This window comes from Pelophylax lessonae (genome assembly GCF_965119305.1).
Source record: "Pelophylax lessonae genome assembly, chromosome: 3".
Lineage (NCBI taxonomy): Eukaryota > Metazoa > Chordata > Amphibia > Anura > Ranidae > Pelophylax > Pelophylax lessonae.
Genome location: NC_138770.1, coordinates 52,968,119 through 52,988,435, shown reverse-complemented (window position 1 = coordinate 52,988,435; position 20,317 = coordinate 52,968,119). Strand labels below are relative to the sequence as shown.

The 20,317-nt window shown below is 46.3% G+C and overlaps 1 protein-coding gene across 3 annotated transcripts in view; it reads right to left on the bottom strand.

Moving 5' to 3' along the window:
- KIF13B (kinesin family member 13B) overlaps positions 1-20,317 on the bottom strand; it is a 518,118-nt gene that overhangs the window by 235,113 nt on the left and 262,688 nt on the right. For 2 of the 3 annotated variants that reach the window (XM_082248971.1, XM_082248972.1), the window contains exons 15-16: positions 13,088-13,174; positions 9,856-10,043 (exon numbers count right to left, since the gene is read on the bottom strand). In XM_082248971.1, coding sequence (XP_082105097.1) covers positions 9,856-10,043; positions 13,088-13,174 — 275 coding nt within the window. Of the gene's footprint in view, positions 1-8,279; positions 8,357-9,855; positions 10,044-13,087; positions 13,175-20,317 lie in introns of all 3 variants that reach the window. The other variant, XM_082248973.1, reaches the window with a different exon arrangement.

Sequence of the window (20,317 nt, the reverse complement as noted above, 5' to 3'; positions counted from 1 at the left end):
TCAGTGAGCTATAATGCTTTCAGTCCTCGCTCACTGAGAGGAGGCGGGGTGGAGCACGGCCTGAATACACTACATACATACAGCTCACTGAGAGGAGGCGGGGCGGAGCACAGCCTGAATACACTACATACATACAGCTCACTGAGAGGAGGCGGGGCGCAGCACAACCTCAATACACTACATACATACAGCTCACTGAGAGGAGGCGGAGGCGGGGCAGAGCACACAGTGCAGCTCATCTCCTGTGTAATAATGCAAGATTTCATGCCATCCCAGCAGACACTGCGAATCGCCGAATGACGTAATCGCCGACCAGACCCGGAAGTGAGAAGAGCATAAATAAAGCAGAAAATCAGGTATTTACTAGCAAAAAAAAAAAAACTTTCCATTGGTAAAAGTCGTTTTAAAGGGGATTACATAGATCTAAAGTGAAAAAAATGGGTGGAACTCCACTTTAAGCAATCTCCGGGAGGCAGTGGAGGACAGAAAAGCTGGCACGCTATGGTTCATGAGGTCATGAAGAGTCGGATGCGTCTAAACCAGTGTTTCTCAACTCCGGTCCTCAGGGCACACTAACAGGCCAGGTTTGCAAGAAAACTGAAATACATCACAGGTGATATCATTTGCTGTTCAGTGATTGCAGTATTCTAGTCTGAATCTCCCCAAGGTAATACTTAAAATCTGGCCTGTTAGTGTGCCCTGAGGACCGGAGTTGAGAAACACTGGTCTAAACGACTGAACAACAACAAAGGTACAGAATCCTTTGTGGGGAAATACGTTAGCAGCTTTAGGTGGTTTGTGTATGAGACTGTTCTTATGATCTTTTCTTATTTTATATAGGATATAGAATCTCTTATGTCAGAAGGGAACAAGTCTCGTACAGTAGCAGCAACCAACATGAATAAGGAAAGCAGTAGATCTCACGCCGTGTTCAATATCATCCTCACACATACTATCACTGATGTCCAGTCTGCGGTCAGTGTTATGTCCCTTGCCTGTTATTTACTGGGTCTCTGTAGTTCCAGAATAGGCAGGGAAATGCCAAATATACACTCACCGGCCACTTTATTAGGTACACTTGTTCCACTTGTTCAATTGCTTGGTAACACAAATTGCTAATCAGCCAATCACATGGCAGCAACTCGATGCATTTAGGTATCTACACGTAAAGACCACTTGCTGAAGTTCAAACCAAGCATCAGAATGGGTAAGAAAGGGGATTTAAGTGACTTTGAACATGGCATGGTTGTTGGTGCCAGACAGGTTGGTCTGAGTATTTCAAAATCTGCGGATTTACTGTGATTTTCACACACAACCATCTCGGGTTTACAGAGAATGGTCTGAAAAAGAGAAAATATCCAGTGAGTGGCAGTGGTGTGGAGGAAAATGCCTTGTTGAGGTCAGAGGTCAGGGGAAAATGGGAAGACTGGTTCAAGATGATAGAAAGGCAATAGTAACTCAAATACCCATTTGTTACACCCAGGGTGTGCAGAATACCATCTCTGAACACATCGAACAGAATACAGCAGCAGAAGACCACACTGGGTGCCACTCCTGTCAGCTAGGAACAGGAAACTGAGGCTACAATTCACAAAGGTTCACCAAAATTGGACAACAGAAGGGAGGACATTGGAAAAACATTGCCTAGTCTGATGAGTCTTGATTTCAGCTGCGACATTCAGATGGTGGGGGTCAGAATTTGGTGTAAACAACATGAAATTATGGATCCTTCCTGCCTTGTATCATTAGTTCAGGATGGTGGTGGGGGTGTAATAGTGTGGGGGATATTTTCTTTGCACACTTTGGGCCCCTTAGTCCCAATTGAGTATTGTTTAAATGCCACAGACTACCTGAGTATTGTTGCTGACCATGGCCATCCCTTTATGACTACAGTGTACCCATCTTCTGATGGCTCCTTCCAGCAGGATAATGCACCATGTCACAAAGCTCCAATCATCTCACCACTGGTTTCTTCACCATGACAATGAGGTCACTGTACTCCAATGGCCTCCACACTCACCACATCTCATCCAATAGAGCACCTTTGGGATGTGGTGGGACAGGGGATTCGCATCATTGATGTGCAGCCGACAAATCTGCAGCAACTGCGTGATGCTATCAGGTCACTATGGACCAAAATCTATGAGGAATGTTTCCAACATCTTGTAGAATCTATGCCATGAGGAAAGAAGGCAGTTCTGAAGGCAAAAGGGGGTCCAACCCGGTACTAGCAAGGTGTACCTAATAAAGTGGCTTGAGGAGAGGTTATACTATCAGACAGACAGAGTATCCTGGAGCAGTGATTCCCAACCTCCGTACTCAAGTACCCCCAACAGGTTATGTTTTCAGGATTTCCTTTACCATGCACATGTGCTTTAACCACTTGCCGACTGCGCACAGTATATTTACTGCGGCAGTCGGCCCCGGCCAGGCAGAGTGACGTAGGTCTACGTCGCTCGCCTGTCACTCCTTCTAGAGCCAATAGCGGGCGAGCGCGCGCCCGCCAAGGAGCACGCCCGCCTCGGCTCGTTCATGGAGGAGTGCGGGAGTGTGACTGGCGGACCCGATGTCCGCCGGTCACACTACGATCGCCGGTAGAACGGGAGAAAGACAGAGCGGCTTATGTAAACAAGCCGCCTGTCAGTTCTCCCTGTGTAAAAATGAAGATCAGACGGTTCTACTATGTAGAACCGTTGATCTTTTTTTTTACACCAATAGGAATGTCCCACTACAGTTAGAAGCACGCCCCTAGGACACACTTAACCCCTCCCTGTATAATACAGTTAACCCCTTCCCTGCCAGTGTCATTTTTGCAGTAACAGTGCATATATATAGCACTGATTACTGCAGTAATGTCACTGGTACCCCCAAAAGTGTCAAAAATGTCAGTCAAGGGTCCGATCTGTCCGCCGCAATGTCGCAGTACTGCAAAAAAAAAAATCGCAGATCGCCGCCATTACTCGTTAAAAAAAAAAACACCAAAAATGAGAAAAATCTTTCCCTTTGTTAGTAAACGCGATAACTTTTGCGCAAACCAATCAAAATACGCTTTTTGCGATTTTTTTTACCAAACATAGGTAGCGTAAAACAAATTGGCCGAAAATGTTAAAAAATTTAGATTTTTACATTTTTTTTGGGGGGAATTTCATATAAAAAAAGTGAAAAATATTGTTATTTTTGCAAAAATTACGCTTTTTTTTTGTTTATAGCGCGTGATCAAAAAATCGCACAGGTGATCAAATACCACCAAAAGAAAGCTCTGTTTGTGGGAAAAAAAGGACGTGAAATTCGTTTAGGTACAGCGTCGCACGACCGCGCAATTGTCTGTTAAAGTCACGCAGTAAAAAAATCGCAAAAAAACCCCTGGTCTTTTAGCAGGAAAATCCTCCGGTGGTAAAGTGGTTAAACGAATATCAATGGCTTGGTGTTTATCTAAGGGCCCGTTCAAACTTATGGGCAGCTTCAAGTGATTCTAAAGTCTTTTTTTTCTTTAAAAATTACAAACATGTTATACTTCCCTCCTCTGTGCAGTTGGTTTTGCAAAAAACAGCCCGGATCCTCTTCTTCTTGGGTCCCTCATTGTTGCTCCTGGCCCCTCCCTCCAGTCGAGTGACCCCACAGCAAGAAGCTTGCTATGGGGGCACCTGAGCTGAGCTGAAGCTCTGTGTGTCCATTAAGACACGGAGCCGTGGTTCGCCCCCCCCTTCTTATTTGCTAACTGACTGATTGACAGCAGCGGGAGCCAATGGCGCTGCTGCTGTGTCTCAGCCAATCAGAAGGGAGATGGCCAAGGCACTCGTACACATTGCTGGATCAAGATGGGGCTCAGGTAAGTATCATGGTGGCTGCTGCAGACTGAAGGTTTTTAATCTTAATGTATAGAATGCATTAAGATAAAGAAGAAAAACATCCACCTTTATAAATCACTTTAGGCCTAGTACACACGGGCCAAATGTCGGGCGGCATCGGCCCGGTTCAATAGAGATTAGCCGACAATCAGCCCATGTGTCTGTCGATGGGGCATGCGCAAAAAAAAAAAAAAAAGGCTTCCGATCGCCTCCCATTCAGCGCTCTCAGCCAATGGCCTATTACCTGGATACCAACAAAGTGCCTTTTTGTTTTGGTAGTCCCCAGGGGTTCTGCCGCAAATCAACATGCTGGAATTTTTAGCACTAATGGGTAAAGTGGCAAAATTGGGATCAGTCATCGTATTGGGGGACTTCAATTACCCCGACATTGACTGGGAAGAGGGGACTGCACACTCACAGAAGGCCCGCCTATTCACGGAAACCTTACTGGATAATTACATGTCACAGTTGGTGGATTCCCCTACCAGAGAAAACGCAGTCCTGGATCTATTGCTCACTAATGACCCAGACATAATCTCGGAGGTAGGAGTCCAGGACAACCTGGGCTCTAGCGATCACAGGATGATCACATTTAGTGTAAATAACAATATAACAAGACAAGTGGGGAACATAAGAACTCTAAACTTCAGAAGGGCAAACTTTCCAAAATTGTACTCAATGATGGAAAGGGTAAACTGGGACCAAACCCTGGGATCCCTGACCACAGAGGAAAAATGGGAATGCTTTAGGAACATATTAGGCAAAGGCATCTTGCAGTGCATTCCTATGGGAAATAAATTTAGAAGAGACAAAGCCAAACCTGGCTGGCTAAACTGTAGAGTCAAAAAACTTATTAGGGGGAAAAAATTGGCCTTCAAGAAATATAAATCAGAGGGCACAGTATTGGCTTTCGAGCAATACAAGGAGGCAAATAAGAAAAGTAAACATGAAATCAAGATGGCTAAAATCAACTTTGAGAGACAAATAGCAGAGGATAGTAAAAAAAACCCAAAGAAATTCTTTAAATATATCAACAGCAAAAAAAACTAAGGCAGAGCATATTGCACACATAATTAACAATGATGGGAGGATGGTTACAGAGGACACTGAAAAAGCAACTGTGCTAAATGCTTTTTTCTCGTCAGTCTTTACACAGGAAAAGGAGGGGTACACTGACCATAACTGTATGGTTAGTAGTAATAAACAGGACTTGCCACCATGGCTAACAGAGGGGGAAATCAGGGAAAGGCTGGATAAACTTAACACAAACAAATCACCAGGCCCGGATGGCATACATCCGAGAGTACTCAAGGAACTCAGTAAAGTTATATCGAGACCACTGTTCCTGATCTTTGCTGACAGTATTAGGACAGGAGATGTACCAGGGGATTGGAAGAAAGCTAGCGTGATTCCAATATTCAAAAAGGGCCAGAGGCATATCCCGGGAAATTATAGGCCTGTCAGCTTGACATCAGTAGTATGTAAACTTCTGGAGGGGATGATAAGGGACTATATCGTAGAGTTTGCTAAGGACAACAACATCATCAGCAGTAATCAGCACGGGTTTACAAATGGGCGTTCTTGTCAAACCAATCTCCTAACATTCTACGAGGAGGTGAGCTGTGAGCTAGATAGGGGGAGACCAGTGGATGTGGTGTACTTGGATTTCGCTAAGGCGTTTGATACAGTTCCCCACAAGCGCTTAATTTATAAAATAAGGTCTGCAGGTATCGATAGCAGGGTTTGCTCTTGGATACGGAACTGGCTAAAAAGGCGTGTCCAAAGAGTGGTAATAAACAGCGCATACTCAGACTGGTCTGAGGTGGTAAGCGGGGTCCCCCAAGGCTCAGTCTTGGGACCAACCTTGTTCAATTTATTCATAAACAACATTGAGGCCGGGATCAGTAGTTCGATATCAGTTTTTGCAGATGACACAAAATTGGGCAGGGCAATAACTTCACAACATGAAGCAGATATCCTACAGAATGACCTGGACAAAATTACAGAGTGGGCAACGACATGGCAAATGAGGTTTAACGTGGAGAAGTGTAAGGTTTTGCACTTGGGGACTAAAAACATAAAATCACAATACACGTTAGGAGGGGAGCCCTTGGGGGAATCAAAAATGGAGAAGGATCTGGGAGTCTTGGTTGATGATAGATTAGGAAACAGCATGCAGTGTCAAGCGGCAGCTTCCAAAGCCAACAGAATATTAGCATGCATAAAGAAAGGGATGCATTCCAGAGATAAGACTATAATCCTTCCACTTTATAAAACTCTGGTCCGACCGCCTCTGGAGTATTCCGTCCAGTTCTGGTCGCCAGTCCTCAGGAGGGATGTGTTGGAGCTGGAGAGAGTCCAGAGAAGGGCAACTAAACTAATTAGGGGATTGGAGGACCTTGACTATGAAGAGCGTCTACAATCGCTTGATTTATTCTCCCTGGAGAAGAGACGTCTGAGGGGGGACATGATAGCAATTTATAAATATCTTAATGGGGATCCCAGCTTAGAAAAAAAGCTGTTCATTCGAAGGGATTGCATGAGGACTCGAGGGCATACAATGCGATTAGAGGAGAAGCGTTTTAACCTCAGGCAACGCGGGGGGTTCTTTACTGTTAGGGCAACAAGATTGTGGAATTCTCTACCACAAGAGGTGGTTTCTGCGGGTAGTATGGTGGCTTTCAAAAGACTCTTAGACTTACATCTCAAGGATCAGAACATTCAGGGGTATGGGAGATGATTACAAGCCACACATACCTACACAGGTTGAACTAGATGGACTATTGTCTTTATTCAACCTCACCTACTATGTAACTATGTAACTATGTAACATTGTGGTGGATGTATACCGGCCAATGCGGTTTCCAGGGTGGTTCTCAATGTGTGCTGACAATCAATACTGTCAGCGGGCCTTAATACCTGATGTCTTCTGTGTGTTTACAGCTCCTGTAAACTCAGGGGGAGGCGCCGGGATTAGTGCAGGAGATAGGAAGGTGAAGGTGAAGATGGAGCTCAAACACATGGCAGGATAAGGAGGTGAAATCCAATTATGAGCCTGTGTAAGGCAGCAGTGTGATGCAGAGCGTGGGGGGGGGGATAAGAGCTGGTGCACTGAGTGGGGCAGAGAGCCAGAGCATTGTGTATAAGGCAGCAGTGTGATGCAGAGTGTGGGGGGAGATAAAAGCTGGAGGGGAGGGGGCAGAGAGCCGGAGCATTATGTGTATAAGACAGCAGTGTGGTCCAGGGGGAGGGGGGAAGAGAGCCAGAGCATTGTGTGCATAAGACAGCAGTGTAATCCAGGGGGAGGGGGGCAGAGAGTCAAAGCATTGTTTAAAAGGCAGCGGTGTGATGCAGGGTGAGAGGGCAGAGAGCGGAAGCACTGTGTGTATAAGACAGCAGTGTGATCAAGGGGGAGGGGGGCAGAGAGTCAGAGCATTGTTTAAAAGGCAACGGTATGATGCAGAGGAGGGGGCAGAGAGCCGGAGCATTGTGTGTATAAGGCAGCAGTGTGATCCAGGGGGAGGGGGGCAGAGAGCCAGAGCATTGTTTAAAAGGCAGCGGTGTGATCCAGGGGGAGGGGGCAGAGAGCCGGAGCATTGTGTGTATAAGACAGCAGTGTGATCCAGGGGGAGGGGGGCAGAGAGCCAAAGCATTGTGTGTATAAGACAGCAGTGTGATCCAGGGGGAAGGGGGGCAGAGAGCCAGAGCATTGTGTGTCAAAGGCAGCAGTGTGATGCAGGGGGAGGGGGGCAGAGAGCCAGAGCATTGTGCGTCAAAGGCAGCAGTGTGATGCAGGGGGAGGGGGCATAGAGCCAGAGCATTGTGTGTCAAAGGCAGCAGTGTGATGCAGGGGGGCATTGTGTGTATAAAGCAGCAGTGTGATTGGAGGGAGGGGGGCAGAGAGCCAGAGCATTGTGTGTATAAGGCAGCAGTGTGATCCAGGGGGAGGGGGGCAGAGAGCCAGAGCATTGTGTGAATAATGCAGTAGTGTGATTCAGGGGGAGGGGGGCAGAGAGCCAGAGCATTGTGTGTATAAGACAGCAGTGTGATCCAGGGGGAAGGGGGGCAAAGAGCCAGAGCATTGTGTATCAAAGGCAGCAGTGTGATGCAGGGGGAGGGGGGCATTGTGTGTATAAAGCAGCAGTGTGACCTGGAGGGAGGGGGGCAGAGAGCCAGAGCATTGTGTGTATAAGACATGTAAAATTCATTTTAGTGGTCCACGGGATTCAAAATTGTAAGTTTAGTGGTCTGTGAGGTCCAAAAGGTTGGCGACCACTGCCATAGAGTGTGTCTGTAAGATTGTGATAGGGATTCTTGAGTGTAAGATCTTATGGTTTAAGAGCAGATATGATCCTACGCACTGTGGAAAGTGCTACTGTGTATATATGTAAAAAAAAAAAAAAAAAACAGCCTGGAAAATGTGTGACCCACTGTTATTTCCCAGAGCTTTCATCATGACTTCCATCTGAGCGTACTCATAGTTGAAGTTGACCTCGCTGGACACCTCGCTGGAACTGTCTCCATCTGTGCCCAGCTGCTCCAAGAGAGAGCGGAGCATTGTGTGTATAAGGCAGCAGTGTGATCCAGGGGGAGGGGGGCAGAGAGCCAGAGCATTGTTTAAAAGGCAGCGGTGTGATCCAGGGAGAGGGGGCAGAGAGCCGGAGCATTGTGTGTATAAGACAGCAGTGTGATCCAGGGGGAAGGGGGGCAGAGAGCCAGACCATTGTGTGTCAAAGGCAGCAGTGTGATGCAGGGGGAGGGGGGCAGAGAGCCAGAGCATTGTGTGTCAAAGGCAGCAGTGTGATGCAGGGGGGAGGGGGGCATTGTGTGTATAAAGCAGCAGTGTGATCTGGAGGGAGGGGGGCAGAGAGCCAGAGCATTGTGTGTCAAAGGCAGCAGTGTGATGCAGGGTGAGGGGGGCAGAGAGCCAGAGCATTGTGTGTCAAAGTCAGCAGTGTGATGCAGGGGGGAGGGGGGCATTGTGTGTATAAAGCAGCAGTGTGATCTGGAGGGAGGGGGGCAGAGAGCCAGAGCATTGTGTGTACTCATAGTTGAAGTTGACCTCGCTGGAACTGTCTCCATCTGCGTCCAGCTGCTCGCAGAGAGCCGGAGCATTGTGTGTTTAAGGCAGCAGTGTGATCCAGGGGGAGGGGGGCAGAGAGCCAAAGCACTGTTTAAAAGGCAGCGGTGTGATGCAGAGGAGGGGGGCAGAGAGGCGGAGCATTGTGTGTATAAGGCAGCGGTGTGATCCTGGGGGGGGGCAGAGAGCCAGTGCATTGTGTGAATAAGGCAGCAGTGTGATCCAGGGGGAGGGGGGCAGAGAGCCGGAGCATTGTGTGAATAAGGCAGCAGTGTGATCCAGGGGGAGGGGGGCAGAGAGCCAGAGCACTGTTTAAAAGGCAGCGGTGTGATGCAGGGGGAGGGGGGCAGGGAGCTGGAGCATTGTGTGTATTAGGCAGCAGTGTCATCCTGGGGGGGGGGGGCAGAGAGCCAGAATATTGTGTGAATAATGCAGTAGTGTGATTCAGGGGGAGGAGGGCAGAGAGTCCGAGTATTGTGTGTATAAGACAGCAGTGTGATCCAGGTGGACGAGGGGCAGAGAGCCAGAGCATTATGTGAATAAGACAGCAGTGTGATCCAGGGGGAAGGGGGGGGCAAAGAGCCAGTGCATTGTGTGTCAAAGGCAGGGGGGCATTGTGTGTATAAAGCAGCAGTGTGATCTGGAGGGAGGGGGGCAGAGAGCCAGAGCATTGTGTGTATAAGACATGTAAAATTCATTTTAGTGGCCCGCGGGATTCAAAATTGTAAGTTTAGTGGTCTGTGAGGTCCAAAAGGTTGGCGACCACTGCCATAGAGTGTGTCTGTAAGATTGTGATATGAATTCTTGAGTTCTTGAGCTCTTATGGTTTAAGAGCAGATATGATCCTACGCACTGTGGAAAGTGCTACTGTGTATATATGTAAAAAAATAAAATAAATGCCCACAGCCTGGAAAATGTGTGACCCACCGTTATTTCCCAGCGCTTTCATCATGACTTCCATCTGAGCGTACTCATAGTTGAAGTTGACCTCGCTGGACACCTCGCTGGAACTGTCTCCATCTGCATCCAGCTGCTCGAAGCTGCTGCTGTTCCTCATGCTGGTGTCCCTCTCCTCCTCGTCCCTCTCAGACTTTTTCTTCTTTGGTAAGCTTATCCTTCACAGATGGACAGGAAAAGATCAGAAGGGTACAGGACACCATGGACACCATTATGGCAAGCCAACAGAAAAACAAGAGCAATATGGATATGCACAGGCAGAGACCCTTATGAGATACAAATATTAGAAATGATCAAGCATATAAAACACATTCTCCAGTTCTTTATTTTGCTTCATGTCAGGACATTTCTGCCTTCTTTAATCTCCGAAGTCCAAGCAGTGGACCCAAACTACGAGAAAAAACAATGATCTGAAGGTTAACCAGTCCCCCAAAAGATTGCTAGAACAGAGCCCTCTCCAGGACCAATGTATAGAAGTGGAACTAGGGGACCTTTGTCTTTTTTGTTACCCTTCCTAATTTTAAAGATTTTTCACATCTGGAAAATTTTCCTTTTTTTTTTTAGTTTTAAGTAGATCTAAATACAAAATGTAGGCTTTTTATCAACTCCGGGATTGTAAGAAAGAAAATGAAACTAAGAAAATAAAAAAATGGATGAAAACAAAAATGAGGGCTCCTTTTTTCTCTTCTTTTTCCTTTTCCTTCTTTCTCTTTCCCTCACTCTTCCCCTTTCCTTCCCTCTACCACATGCTGCTCAAACTACCTCCGGTGGATTGCTTCACGACTATGTTAGGCGGATTGCCGGAGCTATGCGTGCTATCCCCCCATTTTTTTTTTCGGGCCCCGCTGGGGTTGCCTGGAGGCCGCCTGGGTTTCCAGTGGGGACCTGGGCTGCTGCTACGCTCCTCCCTCCCACCCGCTTTGGGTGGGAGGTTGGGTCCGAGGGGGCCCCTGGTCGCGGGGCCGCGTTGGGGGGAGGTCTGATGGAGGCCGTTGGCCCCCCTCCCCTGGGGTGGGCTCTGACTTGGGGTATCCCAGGCCAGGCCCCATGTACAGAATGGCGCCTGTGGCTGTCCATGGTCAACCCTAGTTTGTGGTTTCCGGCATCCTGCCCTATGTCATATGTTGGTTCCGTAATGCACTATGTTTGATTTTTCCACACTGTGTTCTGAATCGCAGCTCTGTACCCCCTGGGATGTGGCACTGTTTGGCCTCATCCTCACTTTTTACCCTTTGACATGGTCGTCTCCCTCTTTGTGTTTTTTTTTGTTAAACTAAATAAGATTCATTTAAAAAAAAAAAAATGGAGGGAAAAAACAGAACAAAACTAGGGAAAAAAAAAGAAAATTAAGTAGGAAAAAAAGGAAAAACAAAAAATACCCAAGAAGAAAAAAATAATAATAAAAAGGAAAAAAATTAAAATAAAACGGAAAAAAACTAGGAAGAAAACAAAATTAACCAAGAAAATAAGGAAAAATAACTAAGAAAAAAAAACAAAAAAGAAAAAAACAACAATACCTAAATACCCAAGGAGGAAAAAAAAAAAAGAGAAAAAGGAAGGAAAGAAAAATAAAAAAAAGGAGGAAAAAAAAAGAAAAAGGAAGCGAAAAAAAAAAAAAAAGAATGCCAGAAAAAAATTGGATTTTTGTAAGATCTTACCGTAAAATCCTTTTCTCTTAGCTCATTGACAGACGTAGTCCTCTTTGATTCACATCAATTGGGTTATGTTGCCTCCGCAGGAGTAGGACTAGGCAGAAAGAAAAAACGTTCTGGCTCCACCCTAGGGGCAGTCCCAGAGGGTATATCCTCCCTCTCTCTGCTACAGGGAATCAGTTCTGTTATAAAGCAGTAACAGAGAATTTAACCCAACCCAACTCAATGATAGAGGGGCGGGTACTACGTCTGTCAATGAGCTAAGAGAAAAGGATTTTACGGTAAGATCTTACAAAAATCCAATTTTCTCTGTCGCTCATTGACAGACGTAGTCCTCTTTGATTCACATCAATTGGGACATCCAGAAGCAGTGCCACAAATGAGGGGGTGGGATTGACAGAAATCAAAATCCAATCTAGAAGGCCCAACCGGTGCCAACTAGAAGTTTTAAAGGCTCATTATAAACAAAGAATGAGACTCAAATAAAAATTCCAACGGAAAAAAACCCTCGAGGTAGACCACTGGTCTCCTCAAATTGCGGCCTGCAAAACCTTGCGGCCAAACGAGACATCAGACGATGCCATTACATCAACTTTATAATGTTTTGTAAAAGTATGCACCGACGACCAGGTAGCCGCCTTGCACACCTGGACCACTGACGCCTGATGGCGAAAGGCCCATGACGCACTCAGTGCCCGAGTGGAATGCGCCTTAACAGGGAACGGGGGCTCCCGACCCTTAATAGAATAAGCCTGTACCACCGTCTGTCTGATCCATTTGGAAATAGTCGCGGCAGATGCAGGCAACCCCTTTTTGGGTCCATCCGGGACCACAAAAAGTGAATCCGTCTTGCGAAACGAGTCTGTCGTTTTCAAGTATACCCTGATCGCCCGGACCACATCCAAGGAGTGTAAAGCAAACTCCCGAGGATGACTGGGCTTAGGACACAGGGAAGGTAATACAATTTCTTCATTCAGGTGAAATTCTGAAACCACTTTTGGTAGGAAGGATGGATTCGGACGAAGAACCACCTTATCTCTATGAACCACCAGATATGGGGAACGACAAGATAATGCTGATTCCCTGTAGCAGAGAGAGGGAGGATATACCCTCTGGGACTGCCCCTAGGGTGGAGCCAGAACGTTTTTTCTTTCTGCCTAGTCCTACTCCTGCGGAGGCAACATAACCTAATTGATGTGATTCAAAGAGGACTACGTCTGTCAATGAGCGACAGAGAAAAAGAAATAACGCCAGAAAAAAACTGAAAAATAACCAAAAGATTAACCAAGAAAAAAAAAGGAAAAATAGCCCAATCTGGACAAGCCAGATTTGTTTTTTGTTTTATCTCCTGGTAGAACATGGACAGGTAATACCTTCAGTTGTATTTTCTGGTGTGTGGGTTACCACTCTCCTCACTATCACAGGGACCAATGAGGAGGGCAGCAAAAGAAACCTTCAGATACAATTATTTGCACTTTATCTAGAATCATAAGAGGTCATTTTCGGCAAGATTTCCGCTTTAGGGAACAAACAGAAGTTTGAACTGATACCTGAAAAAGTGATTGTTCCCCCACAGTATCCGGTCCCCGTGTTGGAGCTGTGTGGGGTTACTGATGGCCGACCCATTGACCAGAGTCCTGCAGTAAGAAAGAAAACAATATTACTGTATTCTTTAGGGGTCACAGTTTTGCATGGCACTCAATGGAATACACACACCGGGCCAATCACATGAATATTATACAAGAGCAACACAATGCAGATCATTTCAGACTTCAAAGCCTTACAGTTCTGTTTACGAAGGCTTACCAATGAAAAACAAAAGGCTTGTTTACATTCAGCAGTGCAAGTCTTCACTATCCTGGCTGCCCCTGTGTATTAGTGCCCCATAGATCTCTAGGGGGCGCTGTTCTGTGGCTGGAAACTAGCGGTGACAGTCCCAACGAAGTCTGTGGCTGTAGCACGCAGCCATGGCCTGGACAGTGCTGGCTTTCAACACTGTATGTAAACAAACAGCAGAGCCATATGTAAACAAACAGCTGAGCCATATGTAAACAAACAGCGGAGCCATATGTAAACAAACAGCTGAGGCTCCATTCACACTACTGCGACTTGTAAGTCTGACAAGTCGCGGTCCGTCGCGGTCAATGCAGTGCTACAGGACCCGTTCTAATAGGAGCGACACAAGTCGCTCCGACTTAGAAAAAGGGTCCTGTACTACTTCGGAGCGACTTGCATAGACATTCATTATATGAAGTCCGTTCAAGTCGCGCCAAAGTCATGATGCACAGGACTTCACAGGTCGCCCCCAAAGTCGTGCAGGAATCGTGCTGCTGCAGTGTGAATGCAGTCTTAGCCATATGTAAACAAACAGCTGAGCCATATGTAAACAAACAGCCGAGCCATATGTAAACAAACAGCCGAGCCATATGTAAACAAACAGCCGAGCCATATGTAAACAAACAGCCGAGCCATATGTAAACATGGAAACAAACAGCTGAGCCATATGTAAACAGCGGAGCCATATGTAAACAAACAGTGGAGCCATATGTAAACAAACAGCTGAGCCATATGTAAACAGCGGAGCCAGATGTAAACAGCGGAGCCAGATGTAAACAAACAGCAGAGCCATATGTAAACAGCTGAGCCATATGTAAACAAACAGCTGAGCCATATGTAAACAAACAGCCGAGCCATATGTAAACAAACAGCCGAGCCATATGTAAACAAACAGCCGAGCCATATGTAAACAAACAGCTGAGCCATATGTAAACAGCGGAGCCATATGTAAACAAACAGCGGAGCCATATGTAAACAAACAGCAGAGCCATATGTATGCACCAGTTTTTGTAAATCTCCCCCTTTATGTATTTCACATGCCCAAAACACAAAGTACACAGGGCATGAGTAGTACATCCTGTCCTTTTGCCCAGCTGCTGCGTCCCCCTCCTTGCATTGACCCACAATTGCTGACTGCTGTGAAAAAATAGACCATCTAAAAACGCTGTTCAGGTGCTTCATCTCCTAAGTGGAATGTGAACCTGGAAGCACTCAGCTCTGAGCATTCCTGGTTCACAGCTGTCAAAATCCTTATATAATATATTTATCTCAGAAATAGAACTTTTCTTTTTTTAATTTTCTAATACATAAACACTGTACTGTCTCTACCCCCCCCCCCCCCCTTTCTATTTTGTAAAACTCTGTGCAAACTATTGATGCTAAAAAAAATCCTGAATAATAATCATTTTTTATTATTATTATTTCTAAATCAATAAACCCACTGAATCAATAGGCTATTAATAAATCCTGATTATTGTTATACATTTCTGAATCAATATGCTCTGGTCCATACAGGGTGTACAGGGGTAAGAGCTGAACTGGCAATATTTCCATGACTTCAAAAATATAAAACTTTTTTTTTTTTTTTTTTAATAAACACACACACTGTACTGTCTCTGTGCAAACTGTTGGTGCTATAAAAATCCTGAATAATCGTTTATTATTAATGAATCAATTGGCTATATAAATCCTGATTATTATTATACATTTCTGAATCAACAGACTGATAAAAGGAAAGAGAAAAAATGTATCTGGTCCATGCGGGGTGTACAGGGGTGAGAGCTGAACTGGTAATATTTCCCTGACTTCAAAAATAACTTTTTTTTATTTTTTTAATAAATAAAAAATACTGTACTGTCTCACCCCCCCCCCCCTTTCGGTTTTTAAACCCTGTGCAAAATGTTAGTGCTATAAAAATCCTGAATAATAGTTTATTATTTATAAATCAATTGGATATATTAATCCTTAATTATTATTATTATTATACATTTCTAAATTAACAGACTGATAAAAAAAATATATCTGGTCCATGCGGGGTGTACAGGGGTGAGAGTCAGACTGGTAATATTTCCCTGACTTCAAAAATATAACTTTTTTTTTTTTTTTTTTTAATAAATAAAAAACACTGTACTCTCTCCCCCCTTTCAATTTTGTAAAACTCTGTGCAAACTGTTGGTGCTATAAAAATCCTGAATAATAATTTTATTATTACCGTACTTATGAATCAATTTTTTAAAAATAAAATGTAGAAAACCAGTAGGCAATCCCTTGAAAAGGACAATGGTGAGAGTGTTTGGATAGATGAAAGGCTTGCACCGTGTGTAATACACATTGTAACATTAGGAGTATCAGGTGAGAAGACAGGAACGGGCTTGTTGAAGCGTCGCACACCTCGTACCTAGCAATCGGCAGGCATGTAGAGAATGTATGGACCCCGGAGCTCACACTCCATCACATGAGGTGTGTACGATGCACATAGACTGCGGGGAGCACACAAATAACTGGAGGAGTTTACTGGTTAGACTGGGGGAGCACACAAATAACTGGAGGAGGTTACTGGTTAGACTGGGGGAGCACACAAATAACTGGAGGAGATTACTGGTTAGACTGCGGGGAGCACACAAATAACTGGAGGAGGTTACTGGTTAGACTGCGGGGAGCACACAAATAACTGGAGGAGGTTACTGGTTAGACTGCGGGGAGCACACAAATAACTGGAGGAGGTTACTGGTTAGACTGCGGGGAGCACACAAATAACTGGAGGAGTTTACTGGTTAGACTGGGGGAGCACACAAATAACTGGAGGAGTTTACTGGTTAGACTGCGGGGAGCACACAAATAACTGGAGGAGATTACTGGTTAGACTGCGGGGAGCTCACAAATACCTGGAGGAGGTTACTGGTTAGACTGCAGGGGCACACATATAACTGGAGGAGGTTACTGGTTAGACTGGGGGAGCACACAAATAACTGGAGGAGGTTACTGGTTAGACTAGGGGGAGCACACAAATAACTGGAGGAGATTACTGGTTAGACTAGGGGGAGCACACAAATAACTGGAGGAGGTTACTGGTTAGACTGGGGGAGCACACAAATAACTGGAGGAGATTACTGGTTAGACTGGGGGGAGCACACAAATAACTGGAGGAGGTTACTGGTTAGACTGCGGGGAGCACACAAATAACTGGAGGAGGTTACTGGTTAGACTGCGGGGAGCACACAAATAACTGGAGGAGGTTACTGGTTAGACTGCGGGGAGCACACAAATAACTGGAGGAGCTTACTGGTTAGACTGGGGGGAGCACACAAATAACTGGAGGAGGTTACTGGTCAGACTGGGGGAGCACACAAATAACTGGAGGAGGTTACTGGTTAGACTGCGGGGAGCACACAAATAACTGGAGGAGGTTACTGGTTAGACTGGGGGAGCACACAAATAACTGGAGGAGGTTACTGGTTAGACTGGGGGAGCACACAAATAACTGGAGGAGGTTACTGGTTAGACTGCGGGGAGCACACAAATAACTGGAGGAGGTTACTGGTTAGACTGGGGGAGCACACAAATAACTGGAGGAGGTTACTGGTTAGACTGGGGGAGCACACAAATAACTGGAGGAGGTTACTGGTTAGACTGCGGGGAGCACACAAATAACTGGAGGAGGTTACTGGTTAGACTGCGGGGAGCACACAAATAACTGGAGGAGTTTACTGGTTAGACTGGGGGAGCACACAAATAACTGGAGGAGGTTACTGGTTAGACTGGGGGGAGCACACAAATAACTGGAGGAGGTTACTGGTTAGACTGCGGGGAGCACACAAATAACTGGAGGAGGTTACTGGTTAGACTGCGAGGAGCACACAAATAACTGGAGGAGTTTACTGGTTAGACTGGGGGAGCACACAAATAACTGGAGGAGGTTACTGGTTAGACTGCGGGGAGCACACAAATAACTGGAGGAGTTTACTGGTTAGACTGGGGGAGCACACAAATAACTGGAGGAGGTTACTGGTTAGACTGCGGGGAGCACACAAATAACTGGAGGAGGTTACTGGTTAGACTGTGGGGAGCACACAAATAACTGGAGGAGGTTACTGGTTAGACTGCGGGGAGCACACAAATAACTGGAGGAGTTTACTGGTTAGACTGGGGGAGCACACAAATAACTGGAGGAGTTTACTGGTTAGACTGGGGGAGCACACAAATAACTGGAGGAGGTTACTGGTTAGACTGCGGGGAGCACACAAATAACTGGAGGAGTTTACTGGTTAGACTGGGGGAGCACACAAATAACTGGAGGATGTTACTGGTCAGACTGCGGGGAGCACACAAACAACTGGAGGAGGTTACTGGTTAGACTGTGGGGAGCACACAAATAACTGGAGGAGGTTACTGGTTAGACTGCGGGGAGCACACAAATAACTGGAGGAGTTTACTGGTTAGACTGGGGGAGCACACAAATAACTGGAGGATGTTACTGGTCAGACTGCAGGGAGCACACAAACAACTGGAGGAGGTTACTGGTTAGACTGTGGGGAGCACACAAATAACTGGAGGAGGTTACTGGTTAGACTGCGGGGAGCACACAAATAACTGGAGGAGTTTACTGGTTAGACTGGGGGAGCACACAAATAACTGGAGGAGGTTACTGGTTAGACTGGGGGAGCACACAAATAACTGGAGGAGTTTACTGGTTAGACTGGGGGAGCACACAAATAACTGGAGGAGGTTACTGGTTAGACTGTGGGGAGCACACAAATAACTGGAGGAGTTTACTGGTTAGACTGGGGGAGCACAAATAACTGGAGAAGGTTACTGGTTAGACTGCGGGGAGCACACAAATAACTGGAGGAGTTTACTGGTTAGACTGGGGGAGCACACAAATAACTGGAGGAGGTTACTGGTTAGACTGCGGGGAGCACACAAATAGCTGGAGGAGGTTACTGGTTAGACTAGGGGGAGCAAACAAATAACTGGAGGAGGTTACTGGTTAGACTGCGGGGAGCACACAAATAACTGGAGGAGTTTACTGGTTAGACTGGGGGAGCACACAAATAACTGGAGGAGGTTACTGGTTAGACTGCGGGGAGCACACAAATAACTGGAGGAGGTTACTGGTTAGACTGCGGGGAGCACACAAATAACTGGAGGAGGTTACTGGTTAGACTGCGGGGAGCACACAAATAACTGGAGGATGTTACTGGTTAGACTGCGGGGGGAGCACACAAATAACTGGAGGAGGTTACTGGTTAGACTGCGGGGAGCACACAAATAACTGGAGGAGTTTACTGGTTAGACTGGGGGAGCACACAAATAACTGGAGGAGGTTACTGGTTAGACTGGGGGAGCACACAAATAACTGGAGGAGGTTACTGGTTAGACTGGGGGAGCACACAAATAACTGGAGGAGGTTACTGGTTAGACTGCGGGGAGCACACAAATAACTGGAGGAGTTTACTGGTTAGACTGGGGGAGCACACAAATAACTGGAGGAGGTTACTGGTTAGACTGGGGGGAGCACACAAATAACTGGAGGAGGTTACTGGTTAGACTGCGGGGAGCACACAAATAACTGGAGGAGGTTACTGGTTAGACTGCGAGGAGCACACAAATAACTGGAGGAGTTTACTGGTTAGACTGGGGGAGCACACAAATAACTGGAGGAGGTTACTGGTTAGACTGCGGGGAGCACACAAATAACTGGAGGAGTTTACTGGTTAGACTGGGGGAGCACACAAATAACTGGAGGAGGTTACTGGTTAGACTGCGGGGAGCACACAAATAACTGGAGGAGGTTACTGGTTAGACTGTGGGGAGCACACAAATAACTGGAGGAGGTTACTGGTTAGACTGCGGGGAGCACACAAATAACTGGAGGAGTTTACTGGTTAGACTGGGGGAGCACACAAATAACTGGAGGAGTTTACTGGTTAGACTGGGGGAGCACACAAATAACTGGAGGAGGTTACTGGTTAGACTGCGGGGAGCACACAAATAACTGGAGGAGTTTACTGGTTAGACTGGGGGAGCACACAAATAACTGGAGGATGTTACTGGTCAGACTGCGGGGAGCACACAAACAACTGGAGGAGGTTACTGGTTAGACTGTGGGGAGCACACAAATAACTGGAGGAGGTTACTGGTTAGACTGCGGGGAGCACACAAATAACTGGAGGAGTTTACTGGTTAGACTGGGGGAGCACACAAATAACTGGAGGAGGTTACTGGTTAGACTGGGGGAGCACACAAATAACTGGAGGAGTTTACTGGTTAGACTGGGGGAGCACACAAATAACTGGAGGAGGTTACTGGTTAGACTGTGGGGAGCACACAAATAACTGGAGGAGTTTACTGGTTAGACTGGGGGAGCACAAATAACTGGAGGAGGTTACTGGTTAGACTGCGGGGAGCACACAAATAACTGGAGGAGTTTACTGGTTAGACTGGGGGAGCACACAAATAACTGGAGGAGGTTACTGGTTAGACTAGGGGAGCACACAAATAGCTGGAGGAGGTTACTGGTTAGACTAGGGGGAGCAAACAAATAACTGGAGGAGGTTACTGGTTAGACTGCGGGGAGCACACAAATAACTGGAGGAGTTTACTGGTTAGACTGGGGGAGCACACAAATAACTGGAGGAGGTTACTGGTTAGACTGCGGGGAGCACACAAATAACTGGAGGAGGTTACTGGTTAGACTGCGGGGGGAGCACACAAATAACTGGAGGAGGTTACTGGTTAGACTGCGGGGAGCACACAAATAACTGGAGGAGTTTACTGGTTAGACTGGGGGAGCACACAAATAACTGGAGGAGGTTACTGGTTAGACTGGGGGAGCACACAAATAACTGGAGGAGGTTACTGGTTAGACTGGGGGAGCACACAAATAACTGGAGGAGGTTACTGGTTGGGCTGCAGGCATCTCCCTGACAGCAAAGCTGTTGAAG